This window comes from Parasteatoda tepidariorum, chromosome 2 (assembly GCF_043381705.1).
Source record: "Parasteatoda tepidariorum isolate YZ-2023 chromosome 2, CAS_Ptep_4.0, whole genome shotgun sequence".
In the NCBI taxonomy this organism is placed as follows: Eukaryota; Metazoa; Arthropoda; class Arachnida; order Araneae; family Theridiidae; genus Parasteatoda; species Parasteatoda tepidariorum.
Genome location: NC_092205.1, coordinates 77,418,695 through 77,441,732, shown reverse-complemented (window position 1 = coordinate 77,441,732; position 23,038 = coordinate 77,418,695). Strand labels below are relative to the sequence as shown.

General features: G+C 29.6%; 1 protein-coding gene across 6 annotated transcripts in view; it reads right to left on the bottom strand.

The window, feature by feature from the left end:
- The window catches only part of LOC107437002 (latrophilin Cirl), a 123,720-nt gene that overhangs the window by 41,539 nt on the left and 59,143 nt on the right, over nucleotides 1–23,038 (bottom strand). For all 6 annotated transcript variants that reach the window (XM_071177779.1, XM_071177776.1, XM_043054967.2 and 3 more), the window contains exon 2: nucleotides 16,020–16,104. In XM_071177779.1, coding sequence (XP_071033880.1) covers nucleotides 16,020–16,104 — 85 coding nt within the window. The remainder of the gene's footprint in view (nucleotides 1–16,019; nucleotides 16,105–23,038) is intronic.

Sequence of the window (23,038 nt, the reverse complement as noted above, 5' to 3'; positions counted from 1 at the left end):
TGATTTAAAAAAAAGTCAAAGTATACAAACAAACATGTTAGGAATGTAGCAGAAAAAATAATAAAATCTTAATTGTATTTAAAAATTATATATTTCAGTACATTTTTACCAAATTAGTTTTAAACAATTTTCTGATAAATCGATTTTGTTTTCAGAAAAATATTGCCTAAAAGATTTGGCAAATACTTTTAGCAATTTCTAAAAAATAAATGAAACCTTATTGGCAATGTCAGTACCATTGTTACAAAATGAAAATCAGTACACAAATACAGTTCTAATAATCCTAAAATGAAACGAAATTAAATAATAACACATAAACAAAATAACAATATTCTTTTCGCAGACGATCCCAAAACTTGCTTTGTAATATTTTAATAATCTCGAGTTATTTTGGTGGTCTTCCAAAAAAAAAAATAATAATAATCTAAGTTACTTTATAAAAGGAAGTTGAGCTATCAGAGGAAATAGTTCGGAAAACGGGAAAAGAAATAAAAAGAAACTGGATAAAAAGGTGAAGCTAATTACTTTATCAATACCATCGGGACTTATTAAAAAAAACCTCCAAAAGAAGAAGAAATGATGAGTTTTATATTGATTCGCGGAACAGCGATCTTATGCAGAGGCAAAAAGCAACCAATCTATTTTTTTTTTTTATAACTTTCATTTATTAAGTTTTTTTTGTATTTTATCATTTACTGCTGTCCCCTACCTCCTTTCGAGCGATTCATTTAGTTTTCTTATTTTCAGAGAATTAATTCTTGCTGTGAGTTTTCCTTCCTCCCCTTCCCCTTTACTCTTCTAAAGACACGAGGAGTTCTTAAAATAAAAAACAGTGAACCGACCTCGGATGTAATGAAAATAATGATAAATAAAACGTTGTTTTGATGTAGTTCATTCCCTCTGCCCCTTGTTTTCACGATTAATTTGCTCGATTTTTTTTTTCTTCTTTTAAAAAACTGATGCATTAGAATTTAAAAAAAAAAATTCCAATATTTTAAATGTTTAGTTAAAATGAAAAAAATAAATGAAATTAAACATTCATAGAATTTCTTTAATTAGAAATAACTCTCCCAATTCGCAAAGACGAAAAATTTTTAGAAAAAATAAATTGAAACGAAAATATTATTTTTTAAGGGGAAAAAAACGAATTAAAACAAATAATAATATTTGAAATAGCTGCTGTTTTAATTTACAAATAGTATTAGAAGCATTTTGATATTTGACTCAGCAGCTAGTATCACTAATTTCTTCGATAATTTCTCCTCCAATCCATTTATTCGCAACCAGTTCAATTCGTTATCTCCGTTTTTTATGAATGTGTCAAATTTTCTTATCGCATCTCAAGTTCTGTGTTACATCAGAATTATAAAATTGCATAAGACAAGGTTTAAAAAAAATCGTGCAAGGACAGTTTTAAATCTATCATTTTTTTTCTGCCCAACTTTCACAGTACAGCAGGAAATCTTATCAATACGACAGCCTATTTACGACGCCCAAAAATGACTTCGCTATCATACGACTGTTTTACGACACCCATCAGATTTAAAAGACTTTTTTTCAATGAAAAAAAAGAGAGATTTTTTTAAGAGGGGTAAAAAACAAACCTAATAATGGTTTGAAGTGGGGAAGGGTAAAACATGTTTATATCCTACTTTGCAGATAACAGAAGATGCAATTTGGAAAGAAAAAAAAATAGGTTAACCATTATAGATTAAAAATAAAGGGAGAAATCTTCTCACCGCTTAATCTATCTTGGGGGAAGGGGAGAAGGAAAAAAAAAGTAATAATTCGACGTTGAATTACCCATGGCGTAAATCTATACATCTCATCAAAATGAAATAGATTCCACATGCTTTGCTATAATTACAACCATCAATTTATTTAACATTGAAGTGTAGAAAATGAAGATTTTCGCATGCAATGGGCATAGATGTTTTAAAAAAATGATAACAATTCTTTATAAAACAGTGTTTTATTAGACATTCAGTTTTTTAGGTTTGATACGTTTAAAGATTTATTAGTATACTGTCTAATAAAACATTGTTTTGCTTGATAATATAAAAACTTCATTCGGTTCAAAAACTTTTGAATGTGATGAACTTCTATCACCTTAAGCTTTTGAACCAAATGAAGTTTTTATATATTATTAAATGTATCTTTCCGCTACAGTTTCTTAGAATTATTCGTTAAAACATTGCTTCATTAGACATTTGATTTAATCACCTTAAGCTTTTGAATCAAATTACGTTCTTATATATTATAAATGTATCTTTCCGCTTCAGTTTCTTAGAATTATTCGTTGAAACATTGCTTCATTAGACATTTGATTCGATCACCTTAAGTTTTTGAACCAAATGAAGTTTTTATATATTATTAAACGTATCTTTCCGCTTCTTGGAATTATTCGTTAAAACATTGTTTCATTAGACATTTGATTTGATTGCTTAGCTATGTTAAAAGAAATTCCAAGAGATAAATACAAATGTAAAAAACATTCTTTAAAAAAAATTAAATCCGATAAAACGTTACTAAAAATAGAATTTATGAAACATGCAAGTTATTACTTGGAAATAAAAATAAGAATATATTTGGATTTCTGAGAAGGGAGGGGAACAAAGTTTTACACGGAGATATGGCAAGCGATTTGTCGTAAATGAGAATGCATTCACATTTTTCTCATTAGCATATAAATTATCTTCCCATTCCATTCCGGAATGATTTGATGCGACAAAAAAAAGTATTCTTAAGATTTTTATTTCATATTTGTTTTTATGAAATCTTGGCGCTTAATCGCAAAAAGGAACATTATTTAATGAAATAAAAAAACTAAGCAAAAGGCTTATAATAGTTAAGTTTCAAATAAAGCAAAAAAAAAAGATATGAGACAGAAGTGATTATATACATTGGAAACATAAGTGATCGAAAAAAAAATTATACCCTAAATGATTTACTTTGAATAATACATGTAATAACAATATACGAATGAACAAAAAACTATTAAATATTATTTTGGGAATTTAATCATCAACAGTTTGTTAATGAACTATTGTTATTATCACATCGATTTCTTTACATTGTTTTTGGTAATTGATACTTTGTTTAACTTTTCCTAGATTTGCTACAATTGCAGAGATCTTAAGATAATAATTAAAAATAAAATTAAAGTTACATAAATAAAAGTTAATGTTTTTTTTTTATACAACTAAACTGAAATTTGAATAAAAAATATCCATTATCCAGATGTACTAATAATAATGATAATAATACATAATAAATAATAATGCTGATATAAATGTCTTCAGTACCTGTATGAAAGTTTGACTTTACTGATTTTTTTAATCATATTTTTCTAGTTTGTGTCGCATAAATTGTTTTGATTTTTAAATACAAATGTTTTTTAACTGCCATACAAGCTCTAGACTTCTAAAAACAAAACAATAGGGTGCCTGTAACTGAAAAAAAAAGAGAAGTGATTATGCCTAACCATGCGATTTCGGATTTATTTGGATACCTGTAAACGTCACACGAGTGTGCCAATCTGATTGGCTTCTCAATCGACAAATGTCTCGATTTACCTACGATGACGTCACCTGCAGTTAAATTAATTAATCTACACAAAAATTAAATTAATTAACGTCAGACTAAGGCTAGATTCGGTCCTTGGTAGATAGATTAAAAACTCTTAATCGATATAATCTTGATCGACACAATCTTGATAGATAGATTCTTAATAGACTGATAGAAAATATTCCATTTTTAACAAGAATAAGTTAAATGGGAAAATACAGCACTTCTATCAATCATTCTACTAATTAAACAATTTACAATACAATCATTTTTGAATGATACATAGTTATAATGAAGTAATTGCTGCAATTAACAGAGCCATGTAAAAATAAATAATTTATCGAACAATACAAGGATTTATTGTGACATTTATCATAAACAAATGCTCAATGTCAGATTAAAAGAATTACAAAATTAAATGCGAAACTCCATTAATTTCATTAAATACAGTATACTTGAATAATGATTAATGCTCAATCTATAAGAAGTTCATGAAAACGTTTTTATCGCAGTCACAAGAAATCCGGTTTTATTTCGGAAAACGTTCTTTGAAATCTGAATTCACAGTTTTATTTTATTTGTTTATTTCTCCCGTCTTACTTCGTCCTATTTTCCTTTTCCTGATAAGAGATTGATTTTTTTTCTTCCCTTGCTCCTTCTGCGTCGCTTATTTATCCTTTTTTTCCCTTCTTTTTCCTGGAGTAAATCCTCGGGAGTTGTGGTCGTGTTTCTACCTTTCGTTTCATTTGCATTTCCAAGTAAGATATCAATCTTTTGGCTCTGGACGACGCATCATCCCGCACTTTTTATTTTCGGCTCCCAGCATCTAAAGTTTTATTTCTTTTTTTTTTTTCTTCTCTGTCTTTTCCCCACAGTTAAATTTCTCTCGCCTCTAGAAATAAAAACAAGGAAGGTATGGAGAAAAAAAATTTCGTTTTTTTTTCTTCTTCTTCCTCTCTTTCTCGCTCCTGTTCGTTTTGGATAAAATATTCGAAAATGATTAATATAGCCTTGCGTCTGACACAGGCGATCCAGCGAATTCGAATTCTGACTAAGGCCAGTGGTATATATAAAAAACATAAAATATTCCCAATGGTATACGAATCTTGGATCAGAGTTTCATTCGCCTTCCGTTAAACGCGGGAAAATATCCTTTTTGTGATACAGAAATCAACTGAAGAGCTCAGTTGAAAAACATTTAGTACATTTTAGTAAAACTAGAAACAAAAATTTTAGAAAATATAGCAACAGCAGGTAGCTGTTTCGATTATTTGAACTAATCTAGCAAGGAAAAAAAAAATTAAGCTCTATATATGTTTATAAACTGAAATTTCACACTTTTTCAAAATTATAGGCTCTATCGCGATAGGTTAATTCGAAGGTTCTATTGTAGCATAAGACCATGTTTTTTTCCTCCCGAAAAATATGCTGCGAGTTTGTGTAACTACTTTAGCCATCGACTTCCATATTCTGAAAATGGCACAAAACGTCAATACGGATGAAAGTTACAGTTCTAAGAAAATGAAAAACGTTTGTGGTCTAATTTTTTAATAGTTAAAAACTGACTCTAATGCGGCAAAGATCTGCGTTCATAATTTTTTTTTTAAAGAAAGTTTGAAAATATTTAAGTCATTTGTTCGTTCTAAAATACAGATTCTAAATCTAATAATACAGTCTGATCTACAGTCTAATACATTCTAAATCTAATAATACAGAAATTTTTTAGTAAGATGTCATATATAGTTTAAAATTATAGCTTTGCTTCAAGTGAAGGACACTTAAACTGTCTTTTTTATTTTCCTTGGCGAAAGAGCTTTAAAAAACCATGTTAACAAATATCTCAGAAGGATAGTTAGCAGGATATCTAACTCAAAGTACTTCCGTCTTCTGAGTTATTTGAACTAATCTAATAAAGCTATTTAATAATTTATATAAATTTTCTAAATAGAGCGTTAGTTGAAATTAATAAGAGACTAAAAATGAATTTACCAATAAGAGTTCCGGTCAGCTGATTTAAAAAGTAATTTAGCTGAATTACCAACCAATTTTAAGGCAGATTCATGATTTCCAACATATAGACAATTACGGAATAATTTTTAAAAGTACTTCCGAAAGGTTACGAATTGAAATAAACTATTCACGGTATATTAACTAATAATTTCCGCAACATAATTATTACGACTAGAAATGCAACCCCAAAAAGCATGAACCACGAAGTCCAGTACCAGCCAAAAACGCACCGTAGACTGGTTAATGACCAAAAATTAATCTTTCAAATAATGCTCCAAATAGCATTTATCATCGGGCGATATTATCCCAAAGCGTATAACATCCTAAGATATAAATCAAGCTGGTTAAATTCGGAATATTTTCCCAACAAGAAAATCGGCCACAAAATTCATTAATCAACAATTGAAGACCGCAATACCTCATATGTGTCGCCCATTCAGGTGGGAGGGAGGGTGGGCATCTATACTAATTACGTGTCAAATCGGAAAATCTAGTGATCCGAGAATTTAAACTTCTAGATCTTTGGTTGTATTTGGGAGAAACTACTCCGGTTTCTCAGCATCTTTCTCCACACGCATTATTAATATCTCATTAAGATGTACTCGATCGAGAATTTTGGCTTTGATTGCGTTAGTTTGTGTGGCAGCTCAGTCGAGGGAAACGATATGCCTGAAATATTGCTCATTGCAGAAATGCGCCCCCCTTAGAGATTTTAATTACAAGAAGGGGCTGTATACAAATTAAATTCCATTCGAAAACAAATTATGATAATGAATAGAAAATATTGCATGGATGACAATTTGCACCGTTTTAATTACTAAAAGCGGAATTGCTTTATTTCTCACGCAAACCATTCAAAAAAAAAATTACATAAGTTTTTTTTTCATCCTAGTCGACGAACAGTCTAGTTACATATAGTGCATTTGGTGCAATAAGTTCACTTCCGTAACGCAGCGGAAAATAATGCTTCGAAAATCTTTCACGGTTAGCCCGATGGCAATGGGTTGTTCATTGCGTTCATATGGGCCTACATATTTCATAAAGTGTTATTCATTACTATAACAACCATCCCTCATTTGTTACATAAAAATTCTATTTTACAACCGCCAATAAACAACAGCGGACCCAAGCTCGAGTGTACGACTACTAATGTTCAACTCCGTAGACTTGTAATTTTTACCCAATCCAAGATAATTTTTACCCAATCCAGACAAGATAACTCCTGGATCACGTATTGGTCACAGTTTTAACTTCATGGGGACATTTTTTGTGGAACTAACCCCTATTTGAGTTATATGGAGAGCAAAACAACGAAAATCTCCCATGGATAGCCTGACGAAAAGGAGACTCTTAACCCTTGATCGCCTTCCGCTGAAGATATTTTACGTCAGCACTGTGGTCGGTGCAAGCCGGTTACAAAATTCGTATCAACCAGAGATCATTGAGATTCGAAACTGAGTCATCTCATTAAGGCGAGCGCTCTATAGTCTGAGCCATCACGGCTCTATGTTTCTTCACATATGCAGTTTAGTGGAGAGGGAGGGGAACAATTTACTGTAAGAAATTTTTTTAAATAACTGGACAGCAGTGGAAAAAAATCCCCTCAAAATCAGGAGAACATTAATACGATAAAATAATGCAATTATAATTTATAATGCATATTATTTTTGACGTTTTTTTTATTTCATCAGAATAATAACATTTATCGCATTAATAATAGGATAGTTAAGATAAAATTAAACAATTAAAAAAGCAAAAATGATTTAAAAAATAATTTTATTTTTAAAAAAAAGTTGGGAATCTGAAGGAAAAAAAAATTGTTTACAGTAAAAAGCTTGCAGTAATCACAAGTGATGAATAATTCATTACGGGACGTTTTCAAAGAAAAAATATTTAAAAAAGTGCGAGTATTAGGTTGAATCATTTTACTCTCTAACCCTAGCCTTGCCCAATCAATTTGAATAATGGAGCTGGGTTGTCAAGAATTTTTAAGTTCACAAAATGAAGTGTCAAAAGGAGACTATTCATTTCAATTAGAATAAGAGAAGGATTTAAAATGAAAAAGAGACTGCAAAAATGAAAAGAGAAACAGGATTTAAAAATTGCCAAGATCAAAACCCCTTCAACATGAAAAATGAACTTGCACAAATTACTCACACTTCAATTAATATCTCCCACCTCCCACCATCTGTACTCCATACAAACACAGGTGACGAAATGGATTGATAGGGTGGGAGTTCGAGCACCCCTTTCAGTTCGATTAGCACCCCTTTTTTTCCCAGAAATGACGTCACATAATTTCAATCCTATTATTACTGGACTTCCCCCCTCCTTATAGCCCTCAGCGTTTTGTGGAAAAACTTATGAATTGTTCCTCGGTGGCAAATGATACTGGGGTATCTATCATCCCATAGTCAATATCAATAGAGATCCTTTTCCTAATTTGGATTCAATGACAGATATAGTGAAAGGAAGGGGTTAGCTGCTACAGTGAGCAAAGCAATAGGGTAAAGGACAGTGAAAATATTATGAATTTTTATATGAGTGGACAATTTACGGAAGAAGCTATCGATTACTGAATACATGGGGGAAAATGGACATGTATCCTATTTTATTAGAGTCCTATCCGTTTGTCACAGGACTTTCAAATAGAACACTGTTAGTCATTATAAAGATTTTTTTGATCAATTAGAATATAAATCTCTAAAAATGTCGATTAAATACAATGCCTATTGGTTTTTCATATCATCTTAGAGAATGGATGTCATACAGATTTATTAAATCTAATTTTTTTGTCACAGTGAGTTTCAACGCTCTTGCCGTATTTCTGGTAGATTTGATACTTGATTTTACACCTTTTTAACTCTTTTATTCCTACATCATACAGTGGCTAGCTGTTTGTCATGTTTCAGGTCCACCATTAAGAATAGATACATAATTTTATCATGAATTATTAAATTGTAAAGGTCCGTTTATTTCGTTAGAAAACAGTGTCTATTTATAATCAGTTCTAATTATTTTTTCTTCTTCCAGGAAATGAATACTGTGGTTTATGTTGCAGTGTTGTCCTTAACAGGTTTCGAAATATTCTTAAATTAGTTTTCGAGAAAAAAAACTGTTTAACACACATTCATGATCAATAAAACATTTCAAATAACGAGCATAAATAAATTAACAACTTAAATATCCAAAAGGTAGAATAAAAATCCTGAGTGGTCTACTACGTATTAACAAACTAGGCGAGATATTGTAGAAAATATGTACTGCATGTACTATAGTAAGTTAATTACAACGACACCAAACATCATTATAAAAGAGTCGTGGTGGCTCAGGGGATAGAGCGTTCGCCTTCCAATGAGGAGAACCGGGCTCGCACCGACCACAGTGTTCAAGTAAAATATCCTCAGTGTTAGACGAATCAAGGGTTGGAGTCCCTTAGTCATAGGGCTAACCGTGTCAGGTTTACGTGGCCTTCCTCTTCATGTAACGCAAACGTGGGTTATTTCCATCAAAAAGTCCTCCACGAAGGCTAATTTCTCCCGATGCTTGATCCAGGTGGTTTCTTGTCTTCTAAATTGGGTTCAAAATTACAAGGCTACCGAGTAGAATATCAGTAATAATAAACCCAAAATTGGGTTGGATGTTCAGCTTCGGTTATTTTAAAAAAATTTTAAAAAATTAAAGGTGAAAACCAAACACAGATTTTTCCCTGAATTTTTTTTTTAATCCATTCATACAGCAGTTTAAAAAATTTAAGACAGAAATAATTCTTTAAAAATTCATATCTAAAATAATAAAAATTCAAATAGCAATAAATTTTGAGTGGGGATTTAAGAACAAAAAATAAAATAAATTCATCAAAAGCTTGAGACGTTTTTTTAAACTTCGGGACAATTTATTCAAATTTTTTCCCTCTCGGCAAGGTTCATATTAATATATTCCTTTTAACTCAACATAATTATGTCAAAGAGCCAACAGTGCCGGAAGGTAGACAACGGTTTCGCAAAACTGCATCATCCCACAGTGAACCCTTAGGGATTCTCTGTCACATCGGTTCCCTTTCTGCCGTGTGTCTTTTCCCTGCCCATTCTATTAAATAGCCTCATTGCCCGCAGCGGTCTTGCATTAATGTGCAATGTCAACTTTCATTAGGTTTCCACCAACCATCGGGACAGGTCTGAACGCGCACAAGCCTCACGAGAATTGAGTTGCGCATGCTCCAACAGAAAGAATTGCATATGATGAGGAGATTATTTTAAGCTCAAGTAATAAATATAGGAAAAAGGAAATAATAACAACTAATCTTCACTGTTATCCATACAAATTGCAAAGGAGGAGCCTATTCATAATAATTGCCAGTTTCCGGATTGTGAGAATTCAAATGGAATTTCAGATAAAGCATCCCGCGAATGGTCAAAACTTTAGTTAAAGTAATTTATAATAGTTAATTTGCTCACTATCATAACTATTGGTATTTGTCAAAGTTAATTCCTGAAATAGTCTAGTAGAAAAGAACATAAAGTGTATAGCAGTAGGTATGTAGGGAATTAACTCTGCAACAAGGTTTTCAAATCCTAACACGGTCTTTAAATATTAAATAGGCAATATCTACATATATCATACATTAAATCGAGCATAGGTTCCCAATTTTTTCCGGATACGGAACCCTAAATAATCAACCTTTTTCCGGGGGAAACCGGACTTAAATGAAAACAATTCTGAATTTATAATTTATAGACCATTAAAACATTATTTTGACTTGTAGACTTTTTATATTAGACAGAAAGAGGACAGAAATTTTTTCATCGTTTTATAGTTAATAATCTTTATTTCGGTTTTATGTTCGGTAGTTAAATTTGAGGTCTTAGAGGTAAATCTAGTTTTAAAAAAATAATAAATAAATTCCCGTATTGCTATAAAATGGAAAATAAAAAGTTAACAACATTAACGTTTAAGATGGTTATTAGGGAAATATATTTCTTTGTGAACGAATTTAGTTATTTTATTTTTTGATTTCAAAAACGCAATGCGAAAAACTATTACATTTTTTTTAAATATAAATGCATATACTTTTCATAATTATATATTAATTTTTTTTTTAAATTTCCATTTCTCTCTCACAGGCATTTTATTATAAATAATTTATAAAGGTGATCAAAATAATAATAATAAGTAAATGATGGAATATTGGTAGGATCTAAATATAATTACAGATTTCCAAAAGGTCCAAAAACTATTGAAAAATAGTCTGAGAACCGTTTTAACTCTCCCACGGAACCCTCGAAACACCATTTGGAAACCGCTTTAAAACAGAGAAAGATGTCAAATATTAATAGCCGCATTGAAAGTGCAAGAAAATTTAAAACAATTGAATCAACATGTGAAATCTTACTCAGCATGTGTTCTTAATTAATTTACGACCTTTATGATGTATCTAGTAGGTCATGGTTTCATATATTTCTTTATTATGTTTGTCGTAATATAATCAGGATCTATATCACTTTATCACTTACAGAGACAAACTGAAAGAAAAAATATGTGAAAAAACATGACAACGTGTTAATGGAACACTATTTCTGTTCATTTAATTCGAATCCCCTTTTGTTCTTCCATTGTAACTAATCCGTTCCGGAAGCTTAAGTCCGCTCTTTGACAAGTTTATGACGGACACATACCGTTATGTCTTTTGGCTCTAAAAACAAAATGTACTTCATGTTTTCTGATCTATTTTTAGGGTCATTTTTGGGACACTCTTACTAGTCTGTATGATGTTATGCCAGTTGCGAAAAAGTTAACTTACAGATTGAAGTGACAAGACAAGGCGGTTCGCAGTTAAGTTATCGTCGGTATATATATATTTTTTCTTCGTTCCTTTCCTGAAGAAGTGTTATGCGTTCTTAAATTTTCCGTTCGCTATCAAAGAAATTTAAAAATAGCTGTCCCCGATGCACGTTAAGATATTAAATCATTCTAGAATGACAACACAATATTGATTCTAAAATGTAATAGAAGACAGAGATGGTATAGCTGGAACTATTTCACGGCTTTTTTTTTTTCTTCTTTTCTTTCTTTTTTCTTCCGTCTATCTCTGAAGAGCAATCTACTTGGATTTTTGGACAAAGTTTCTTTGGCGGTTAATGAAGAGTAGTTTTTTTCTGGTAATGATGAATATGTCCTCTTCATCAAGTGTTAACTTGGTGAGAACATTTTGTCGGGCGATAAAAGAAAGAAGAAAAAAAATTGCTTTAACCTTTTTTTCCTTTCTTTGAAAATACTTACTATAAATATGTCTACTTTTTACCAGTTAAGCAGTAGTTAAGGTATATAGATTTTTTGCATGAATATAAACTTTTATTTCAAATAACAAATACTGAATGAACTTATTAAAAATTAGTACAAAATGGGGTGAAAAGAAATATTTAAGATTTTCAGTTAGGTTTAAAATTCTGAGTTAATTTAATATTAATTGCTTTACCGGAAGAACTTGTCTTGACCATAATATTTAATTCAAATACTTTTTTTATTATATTATTTTGAAGTTGTAATTATTTATTTAGAAACTTCAGGACACATTTGAATTTTTACAAATTTTACCTAAAAATAGATTTTTGTAACATACTTTGACCTTTAGTTTATGGAATAGTCTTAAATTCGGCAGTCGCAGAGCTTCCATCACATTACAATTGTTATTTAATATATGAAATGGGGAAAAAAAGACGATTTTTTTGTGGACAATTTTGTGTGCCAGAATATTTAAATATTTCTTTCATTAGAGTGCCAACTGATATTTCAAGATTGGGCACTCCGACACTGTCACTACAATAGTTAATATAACGACCGTCACTCCAATTGTGACGTAACTTTTTTCGACAGAATCTTATCAAATTAAACTGTTCACGGAGGGGAGGAACTGAGTTTAAAAAAAAATACACACACAAAACGGAAAAAGCATTAATTCTAAAAATCAGAGCACAATAGATGACATTAATGAGGGAAGTTCGAGAACAAAGAAGAATTCTTTGTTACGGGGGATAGGCGAAAAAAAAACCTAAAACATGGAATTGATTTGCATACCAACATGAACCTCACCCTGTTCGATATAATCATTCATTACATCACCCTTCGAAATGTATCCAGATTCTTTTTTGTTACATTATTCTAGCCGCGTATCTATAATCTATTACATTTCAAGAAAAGGGGAAGGAGCTTTCTGTATAGGGGAGTAATAGATTGAGGAACGCATTTAGAACAATTCAAAGGGGACGAGTCTTTTAATTTCATTAAGAGAAGAACAGGGGGTCCAAAGTAACTCTTTTAAAAGCCCCTAAAAGCCTGGTTTCAGCAAAATGAGGGGCAAATACGAATAGTACGTGTTAAGCATTAACTTTTACTCTTAGAAGAAAAGAATTCGATGAAAGAGCCTGGGCATTAGCTCACGGGAAGAGCTCGCATCGCTTGTTACAAGAGATATCAGTACTAGTGGAATTTCAGTGAAAATAGTAGAATTTATATTTAATAAATGTTAGCGTTGAAGAATTAATAAGATTTATAAGTTTTATCAGGCTCGTAAGTTTTCGAAAGAATTTTCGAATTTTTAATTTAAGTTTTACACACACATTCATCGACTAGGTCATAATTTTTTTTAGGTGTGCATGTTTAAAGCAAAAGTCAAAAAATAGCTTGAAAAAAAATCCTAACACTTCCTCAATGTATTTCAAAGCTTGGGACGTTATGTATTTAAATATGCAAAAATCTTAAAACCTATCAAAAAAGATTTTTAAAAAAAATTGATTATGAAACAAATTTATATATAAAATAAAAACGTTTTTCCCAGATTATATTTAGTGTATCACAGTTTACTACCCCTTAAAATTCAAGTGCACATAACTTAACCTTTTAACACAGTTGGGTCACCGGTGACTCTTTTATTATTTTTTTCCGAAGCTCTAATTACAAACAAAAATATATTTTGGTATTTTTTAATAATAAAAAAACAGTCTAATAGTTACTAAAAAATATATTAGATTATTGGAATTATATTTATGCTAAAACATAAAATCCGAAAAAAGTAATTTGAAAAAAAAATATTGTTCATTCATATTCAAATATCTATCAGTAATTGATTTTTTAAATTAAAGAAATTATGATAAATAACTGTTTATCTTAGATCTAATTTAACGCAAATTTGAAAAGTGATTGTTTGGAAGTGAGTCGTATGTAAAAGATTTTAGCTTCAACGTAGGAAAAAAAAACACCGGTGTTTCCTGCAATGTCATGCATAAATTACTAAAATACTAAATTTAATATTTTTCGCCTATCTTGACCTAAGTTAATATATATATAAAAAAAAAAGAAAAATATGTTTAATAAAAATTCCACACCAAAGGTTTAAACAATATGATTATTTGTCTGCTAAAACTTTAAAACAAAGAGAGAATGATAAATAAACTTACACCTATTACTAAATAAAAATTTTAACGAGATAATTTTTAATATGCTTAACAAAATCTATTTTTATTACAAGAACTGAAATTATACTCAATATAAATTCAGTTTTGTTATATTGTGCGGAAATTCAACAAAACATCTCATTTGTTGATGATAAACATAATACATTTGCCACTAGGTTGAGAGGAAATTCGAAATTCAAACATAGGCTTTCTTATTTTATTTTTAGAAATTACTTTTAATAAACTCTAAAAATAACCTAATAAACTCTATATATAACCTAATAATCTTTCATTTAAGAATAATGAATTTTCTATTTATTATAGTAGCCAGTCGATGCCTCTCAGAGAACAATTCAAAATTCTGTTCATCTCAACTGAGGGACTGATGATGATTAAAGTGAAATTTTCAAGGGGGCGGGGGTATTTCAGTCGCGAGGACTAAAAGGTATTAAAGAAGATTCGTTGTTTTGAGCTTAAGAGATACTGATGATATTGGCTAACTGGATTGCGTGGGGTCCCATTAAATTAATAGGAAATTAATCAGGGGGGTGCAAGATATTTGGGATACGACAGGAGGGTTGGTTTCACTGTAGTGTTTGAAGTCCTTCAACTAAATTTTTACTGACTTCAAGCGACTACAATGATTAATAGCCATCGCATGACAAGGGAAAGTTTTGGAAACAGAGAAGCTTTGTTCTGGATTAAGAACCGCATGAGCCACTAGAAGCTGATTGTAGTGGGTAGCCAGCACTGATGAGAAAGTAATTAAAATGCACTCAGAATCTCCCAAATTTTAATCTAAAAGTGGGGAAGTAAATATATTATCCAAAGTGTATCTTTGTGAAATTAAAAATATTTGAGCCTGGTGGTATAGAAAGATTGCCTAAAATATAAAAAAAGTGTTTTTCTTTTTGTCCCTGCTCTTAGAGCTGAAGAACCACGGAATCAGTAATTTAAATAAAAAGAATTCTGTAAAAAATAAAAAAATGCAGTATTTTGAAAACGTCAGATAACCAAATGTGTTGCTTTTTGAGGAGAAAATTTTGGGTAACCGAAAATAAACAAACCAGCGTATTTTTTTCGTTCTTCTAGGAGCTGAAAAACCACGGAATCAGTAATTTAAATAAAAAGAATTCTGTAAATAATAAAAAATCTTTGTATTTCGGAAACGTCAGATAACCAAATGTGTTGCTTTTTGTCGAGACAATTTTGGGTTGCCGAAAATAAACAAACCAGCGTTTTTTTTTTTTTTTTTTTTTTTTTTTTTTTTTTTTTTTTTTTTTTTTTTGTTCTTCTAGGAGCTGAAAAACTACGGAATCAGTAATTTAAATAAAAAGAATTCTGTAAATAATAAAAAAATCTTTGTATTTCGAAACTTCAGATAACCAAATGTGTTGCTTTTTGTCGAGACAATTTTGGGTTGGCGAAAATAAGCAAACCAGCGTATTTTTTTTTTCCCCCGTTCTTCTAGGAGTCGAAAAACCACGGAATCAGTAATTTAAATAAAAAGAATTCGGTAAATAACAGAAATCTATGTATAAATTTGGTTAATAGTCCAGAAACATCAGATGACTAAAGAAATTTATGTCGCTTTCTTTTGTATTACCTATTTTTGCTTATTTTTGAATCTAGCGTGATTGAATAAACTTTATTTTAAAGTCCTACAGGAACCAAATGTTTGGCACTTGGCGGTACTTTTAAATACTATGTTTCAGTTTATTATGAAGGTCCAATCTAAAATATTGATTATGTTACGGTTTTCCAAATTTTTCTACATAAATTTTTTTATTGACATCTCATGTAGACATCTTTTGCAAAAAAAAAAAAANAAAAAAAAAAAAAAAAAAAAAAAAAAGTATTTTTTAAACAGGTAAGGAAAATGAAAATTATTGATGTTTTTATTGGCGTTAAAAAGGTCTGCAACAGAATTCGGTTATCTGATATTTCCAATGTTAACATGATTCGCATTTTTTTAAAATATGGAGCACTTACCACCACCTCTTCTGGAACCATTTCCTTTCGCTAAAAGGATCAACGTTAGAATATAAATAATCCTATAAGCCCAATGCATGATCATCTGCAATAAAAAAGTAAGAGAAATTAAAAACAAAGAAAAGCAATATGTCACAAAAGCAATGATAGACAATCTAAAAATCATACAGAAACCAGGCAGCATTTTATAAACATAATATTCATTGAATAAAACGTAATTAAAAAATGCCAGATTAAAAAATGCACGTCTATGAGTCTTAAAAAATGCAAATTAAAAAAACGTCTAGGAAATTCAATCTCAACTTTTTGCTGTTTCTGATGACAGTTGGAAAAGTCAAGGTCTCCAACTATTAGTCTTTAGCGAATTAAATCAGGAAGGTGCGCCTTTCATTTAACAAGAGAGCACCGCGAAAGCAAGTCAAAGTACGTTTTAGTTCAGAAACCCAAGATAGATGACAGCATCACAACTTCCTGAGGCCGCTCCCTCATATAAATTTAGAGGGGAAGGAAATTTCCACCAAATCCTTGTACAAATGACACCACGCAGCGTCAGATTACAGAACTTTCGATTTCACAGATATTACGAACACACGAAGTCCGCGAGTCTTTGCGGAGACGAAGATCGAACTCTTTCTCCACCGAACAAGAAGCTGATTCTCTAACCAATAGGCTATCACGGCACATATCTAAACTAGATGACAAAAGTGAATATTGATGAAAAAAATTTCGTCCACTAAGTCTCGTACCACTAAGTCATAAGCTTACTGAAATATATTACGCAGTTTTTGAAAGGAATTTGTATTATCTTTAAAAAAAAAGTCCAAATGAATTGAACGTAAAACAAAGGCATTGCAATAAAACTGTAAGGAATTTCAGCTCAAATATGGATACTACCTTTACCAAGATCATTAAAACAATGGGGAAAAAATTCTTTTGTTCTAAGTGTGCCGTAAAACTTTAAAATTTGTTTAATGGCAGGAATAAATTTTCGCCTTATCACCTATGTTAGAAAGGGGAGGGGGTGGGAGTGTATGTTTTAATGAAGTATCACTTTGCTGTCCAAGAATTTATCATAATCTACTTAAACTTCAATCTGACAAGAAAGAAAAAGTATTTTTTTTCCTTCGAAAAACAAAAGAAGGGACAAAAAAGAAACAATAAACAAGTGCTGAAAAGACAACGGAGATGATATACAGCAGCTATATATCTTTTTATTTTTTTATTTTCATACTTCCCCTTGAACAAAAATCCCTACCCCCTTCAACTTGGCAAGTTTTGGAAAGTTTATTAAATTTCACTTTCAACTTGCTGACAGCGGAGTAAAAAAGCAAAATTCATTAGATCTTTTTTTTTTAATGTTTTCAAGTCCTTTATTGTTTCTTTCGATTTATAAATTTATATATAAAAAAAAGTAATGAGAATATGGCAGCAAAAAACTAAGATCTTAAAAAGAAAGCATTATTTTCTTATCGTTTATGTATTTTTGAAGTTTCCTTTTTTTTTTAAACATATTTTCTATTCAATTTTTTCATTTCAAAAATCGCTATTCGTGCTTTTTCCTTTCAAAAACTGAAATGATCGCGCAGTAAGAAATGATTAATACATGAATATTAATAGAAAAAAAGTTTTTTTTTTTAAAAAAAAAAGAAAAGAAAGAAAAAGTGAATGTGCTTGGAGCTTTTAAGCTAATTGAAAAAGCCTATATCGACTGAAGTCTGGCGACTTAAACGGGCATTTTTAAAAAAAGAAGCATTTACCAAATTTATTTACAGAAAATTAATTATAATAAGTAATTTTTTTTAAACGTAAGACGCTTTTTCGAAACAGTTTATTTTATTAGATACGAATATCAATAACACATCAAATTAAGTGTTTAATAATTATATACCGACATTTTACACAAATATTTATAAAAGCAACCTTTGTTTATGAAAAATGCAATGTTTTCTAATGACGTACTTTATAAAAAGTGTGAAATTCAAATTGTAATGAAAAGTAATCGAGAAATTTATAATTACATCAATTATAAAATTAGATTTAAAAATCTGCTCCAAATCAATTCATGTATAAAATTTATACAAGTTCTACATAATAATAATATTAAATTAATTCTGATCGAAATCAATGCTCATTTTCTTGTACTAATACATAAAATAAAAGAAAGTTTTACACATGTTGCAAACTTAATTTGGAGAAAACTTATAATAATTTTCTTTTACATCGACTACATCGGAAAAAGGAAGTTAACTTTTTTGTCTGATTACTTGGCTACTTTGCGGTGTATTTTATGCAGTGAAAGAAAACATTTTCTAATCTCTTAGGGTTCGTAAAGACCTTGATACAAACAACACACAGGCAATATATATCTATTTTTTTTTTCAAAGAATAAGCGAGGCGAAATAAAAAAAACTGAACCAATACCAAAAAGAGGAAATTTCTAACGTCAATATTTGGTATTCTTTGCGTTGACTGGGCCAATGGGGAGTTTCTAGCCCACTTTCGATAATACGAGAAATTGGCTAAAAAAGTAAAAGAAAAAAAAAATTTTGTTGTTCCTTTTTACTTCAGATATTTTTGCAACTTTTTCTACTTACTGCCGCGTAAAAAAAAAAAAAAAAAAATTCTCTCTTTTTCTATTTGCAATGGGAGAAAACAGCCCGATTAGTTTGAAATTTTTCTTTTCCCTTTATTTTGGAAGTCTTCCATTTTAACATGAGGGGAAAAAAATATCCCTTTTCTAATCTCAAGAGAAGCAGAAAAAAGTAATTAAAGATATCGTAAGACTTTGAAAGAGCATTCAGTATTCAAAGATTGAAATCACTAGTCCATAAAATTCTTGTGCAAATTATAAAAAGGGGAAAAAAAACGTATCTGTAAAGTCAGATTAGATTCATAAGCAGTGTTTAATGTATTTACAGAAAATATTTTACAAAGCCCACAACAATTGAACTTTTAATTAATAACCGTCAACGGCTAAACAGCTACTTATTATCATGATATTTTTTTTTTTTTTTTACATTTTTGAAATAAAATGAAATATTACCAAAAGGCACGCTTATATATTTCTGAACTGAGAATAAGTTCTCATTTCTCATGCAGATCAGATAAAGATTAAATTCACATTTTCTACTTTAATTAGTATTAAAACTTAGCAAATTTTTCAGAAAACAGATGTAAATTAATTTAAACGAAATTAATTTTAAGAAGTTTTATCTTATAATATATTTCATTAAAAAAAAATGAAAAAAAAAGTTATAATATTAAGATATGTTATATTAGATCTTTAGTTTATAATATTTAAATAGCGTCCTTAAAATATTTTTTTTAAAAATTTGAAATAAGATTAATTTGAAAACGTATGTTGTGCTGTAATAAAAGAACATTTGAATTTCGTTCTTCTTAAATCACTTTCCGATTATTAATCAAAATCTTTGTCGATAATAGAAACATAAATCATTCGAATATTTTTATGAAAATAATTTTACAGCAATAGTAATAAGTTGTGCAAAATGTCACGATTTACATTTCCGCTATAAAAAGAAAACAAAAGGAAATTATTTATAAATTAGGATCAGCTTAGAAATCAATAGAGAAATTATTTTAGAAAAAAAAAATTATCAAGGAATGAAATCAAAATTTATTTAAAACACATCATTTACGATAATTCAGCTTTATTTAGCATTTAATTATGAAGTCAAATATTTATATGCTATCTCGACTCTTAACTGAGCCCCCATCACTACAATCGCGCCCTCTTTCCCAAACTTTTGACACTAATGACATGCATAGTGGGTTCCACCCTAAAGCTTGACACTAGTAATTAGAGTTCGAGCGATCTTACATATTTATAATTTTTTTTCTTTTCCCTTCTGCCTTCTGAATTCTTTTCCTTGGAGTTAAAAAGACTTTTGGCTCACGGGTCTTGATATTATCATCGTCCGGTACATTGGTGGAAGTTACTTGCTTTTGGGAAGGCATAAACTATCGTCTCCAATTTATATGCAGATTATCTTGTTCCTCTATTCAAAGTGGAATATATTTTGATAAAAAGTAAATTACGTTAAACGAGAAAAAAGGGTGGAAATGATATGGGTTTCAGCTGCAGTCCTTTCAGGTATATTCTTTTTCCTTAAGAATTTCGGTATGCATGAATACAAAATGAATGCAATGTGTTTAAAGAATATAAGTAGTACCCTTTCTCTAGGAGTAGTTATGTTTGTTTAGTATTTGCGAACAAAAAGGATCGATTTTAAAAACAGGAATTAATATTAACTAGTGTGTAATAATTCTAATTATGATACCAAATTAACTAAACAAAACACAATATCCAAAAAATTAATCCCCTCCTTTAAAAATATCCTACATATGCTATTTTTTTTATGTTAAGAGAAATTAATTCCCTTTCTGCATTTGTCGCAACTAAGTGTATTATTTCTGATAGTTTGCACAACATAATATAGAGTATATTGTATATACAATATATAGAGAATATTGTATATACAATATATAGAGAATATTGTATATACAATATATAGAGTATATTGTATAATGTTTCATAAACTTGAAAATGGAAGAAAAAAAATCTAAAAAAATAATAATTAAGGAGCTAGTTCATATTTGCTTCAAAGCATTCTGTTTTTCACTTTTAACGCTTTTGAGCAGAATTTTTATTAAACATATTTTTCATACTTTTTTCATTATTCTGTATTAATTTAGGAATAAGTTAAAAATATTATATTTAGCATTTTAATGATTTATGGTTATTAAATACAGCATAACACACTGGTACTTTTTTCTTTTTTTTTTTGCTTTAAAGGTAAAATCATCCACACACAGTTCAATTTCAAACATTAATTTTTCAAATTCGAGATCTAAGAGAAACAGTTATTCATCATAGATATTTATTTAATTTGCAAAACCAATTATTGATAAATTTTTGAATATGAATGGTAAAAAGATTTTTTAATTTTATATTTTAGTACAAATGCGATTCCAATTATCTAACATATTTTCATTAGTAACTAGTAGGGAAGTTTTTATAATTAAAAAAAATGCGAATATATATTTTTGCTTGTAATAAAAGAGTCAGAAAAAGTATATAAAAGAGACAACGGTATCTCATATGCGTTAAAGGGTTAAACTAAGGTTGTGGTTTAATACGCGTATCAAAACAAGATTTATTAAATAGCTCCATAAATTGAACGGTGTTTTGAAGCATTTGTTCCCAACTGGCATACACGCAAAGATGAATTTTAGAAAACATAATTCTACATGAATTACTTTCATATTTGTTTAAAACAATCATAATGTAGTAAATATGAAAGATTAACCTACATTTCATATCATAAAAATAAACACTATTAATTGTTATAAACGCTATCGGAATTAAAATTTTAATTCTAAAATAAAGCTTTTTTGAAATTAAATATAACAATAAAACTATATTTTTCGCATTAAAAATTTAATGATCTATTTAGTTTTAGTTGGTGTTATTAAAAGAGGATTAAGATAAATAAAAAAAACAGCTTTTAAAACAATAAAAACTTCATCTTACTTTAAAACATACAGAGAACAATTTCAAATACGGATTTTATATTGAATAAGATAAAAAAAAAGAAAAGGCGTGTTTAAATTAGAGTTTATTTATACATCCCTATACGAGAAATAAAAACTCTAATTCGTGCAACGAAATTAGTAAGAATATTATCGCCTAATTCGAGGAGGAAAAAAAAAACATTCGCCAACATTATAATAAAAAAGTCTCCAACATAATGAAGATCACAGCATTTACTCGGGCGACATATCTAAGAAAAGAACTGAAGCCGAAATAAAAATGACTTTTTAATGTTAAAACATTAAGAACAGACTATATACCTTGTCATCAAGTTGATGATAATGCGAAAAATATTTCTCGATGACATACGAAAGAAACGAGTCTTAAAGTGCGCCAAAATGAATAAACAAAATGATTTTTAACGAAGACAGTGTCGCGCTCTAATATATTCTTCCGCCCAAGATGGAAAATAAAAATATGAATGTGAATAATAATGGGAAATTTAACACCTGACAAAATGGGTACTGCAGCACGGAAAGGGATACATATAGGCAGAGTGATGATAGGGAAAAAAATAAAGAATTCCACGCGAAGACTTTGATGATCATGAAGAATAAATTTGAGTTATATTAACATTGAATCTAAATCTGAATTTTATTGGAGTTAAAGGGAAATTCAGTTTTTAACATTTAGGATTGATTAAACTTGCTTTATTTATTTAGTAAAATCGTGATTAATAAGAAAGCATAATTTTCATATTTATTTCAGAAAATCATAAATTTATTTTAACAAAAGAGTAAAAAATAACATAAAAGTAGACTTAAAAAAAAAAACAAAAAAAACTTAACGGAGCATTTTTTAATTGAACAAGATTTCCTTGTTACATACACCTTTAAAATTTTAGGTATAGCTTTCAACCATAACATTAGTACCTTCAAATATGCTACATGGCAATTTTCGTTTCAGTTGAACCATATTATGCAATTAATTTCTAAAAATATTATAACATGGTTCACTTAGCTTTGTATTAAGGTACCAACAAATTTAAACCATATATTGGAGCAACAAGCTCCAATATTACTGCTGGTGGATAACAAAACAGTAATTTAAGTTTGTAGAAAAATTTGAACGATAGAGCAACAGGCTCCAAAATTACTACTAGCGTAATCATAATTAAGGTTGCAGAATATTTATTACTACTAGCGTAATCATAATTAAGGTTGCAGAGTATTTTGCACGATATTATGGTATAACAGGCTACAAAATTACTGCTAGTGTGTAACAAAACAATAAAAAATGGTTGCAGCAAATTTGAACGATATTATGAATCAACAGTTTCCAAATTTACTGTTGGTGTATAACAAAATAATAAATGCAGGTTGCAGCAAATATGAACGATTTTATGGAGCGAGCTTCCAAATAACTACTGGTAAATAACAAAATTATTAAGGTTGCAGCAAATTTG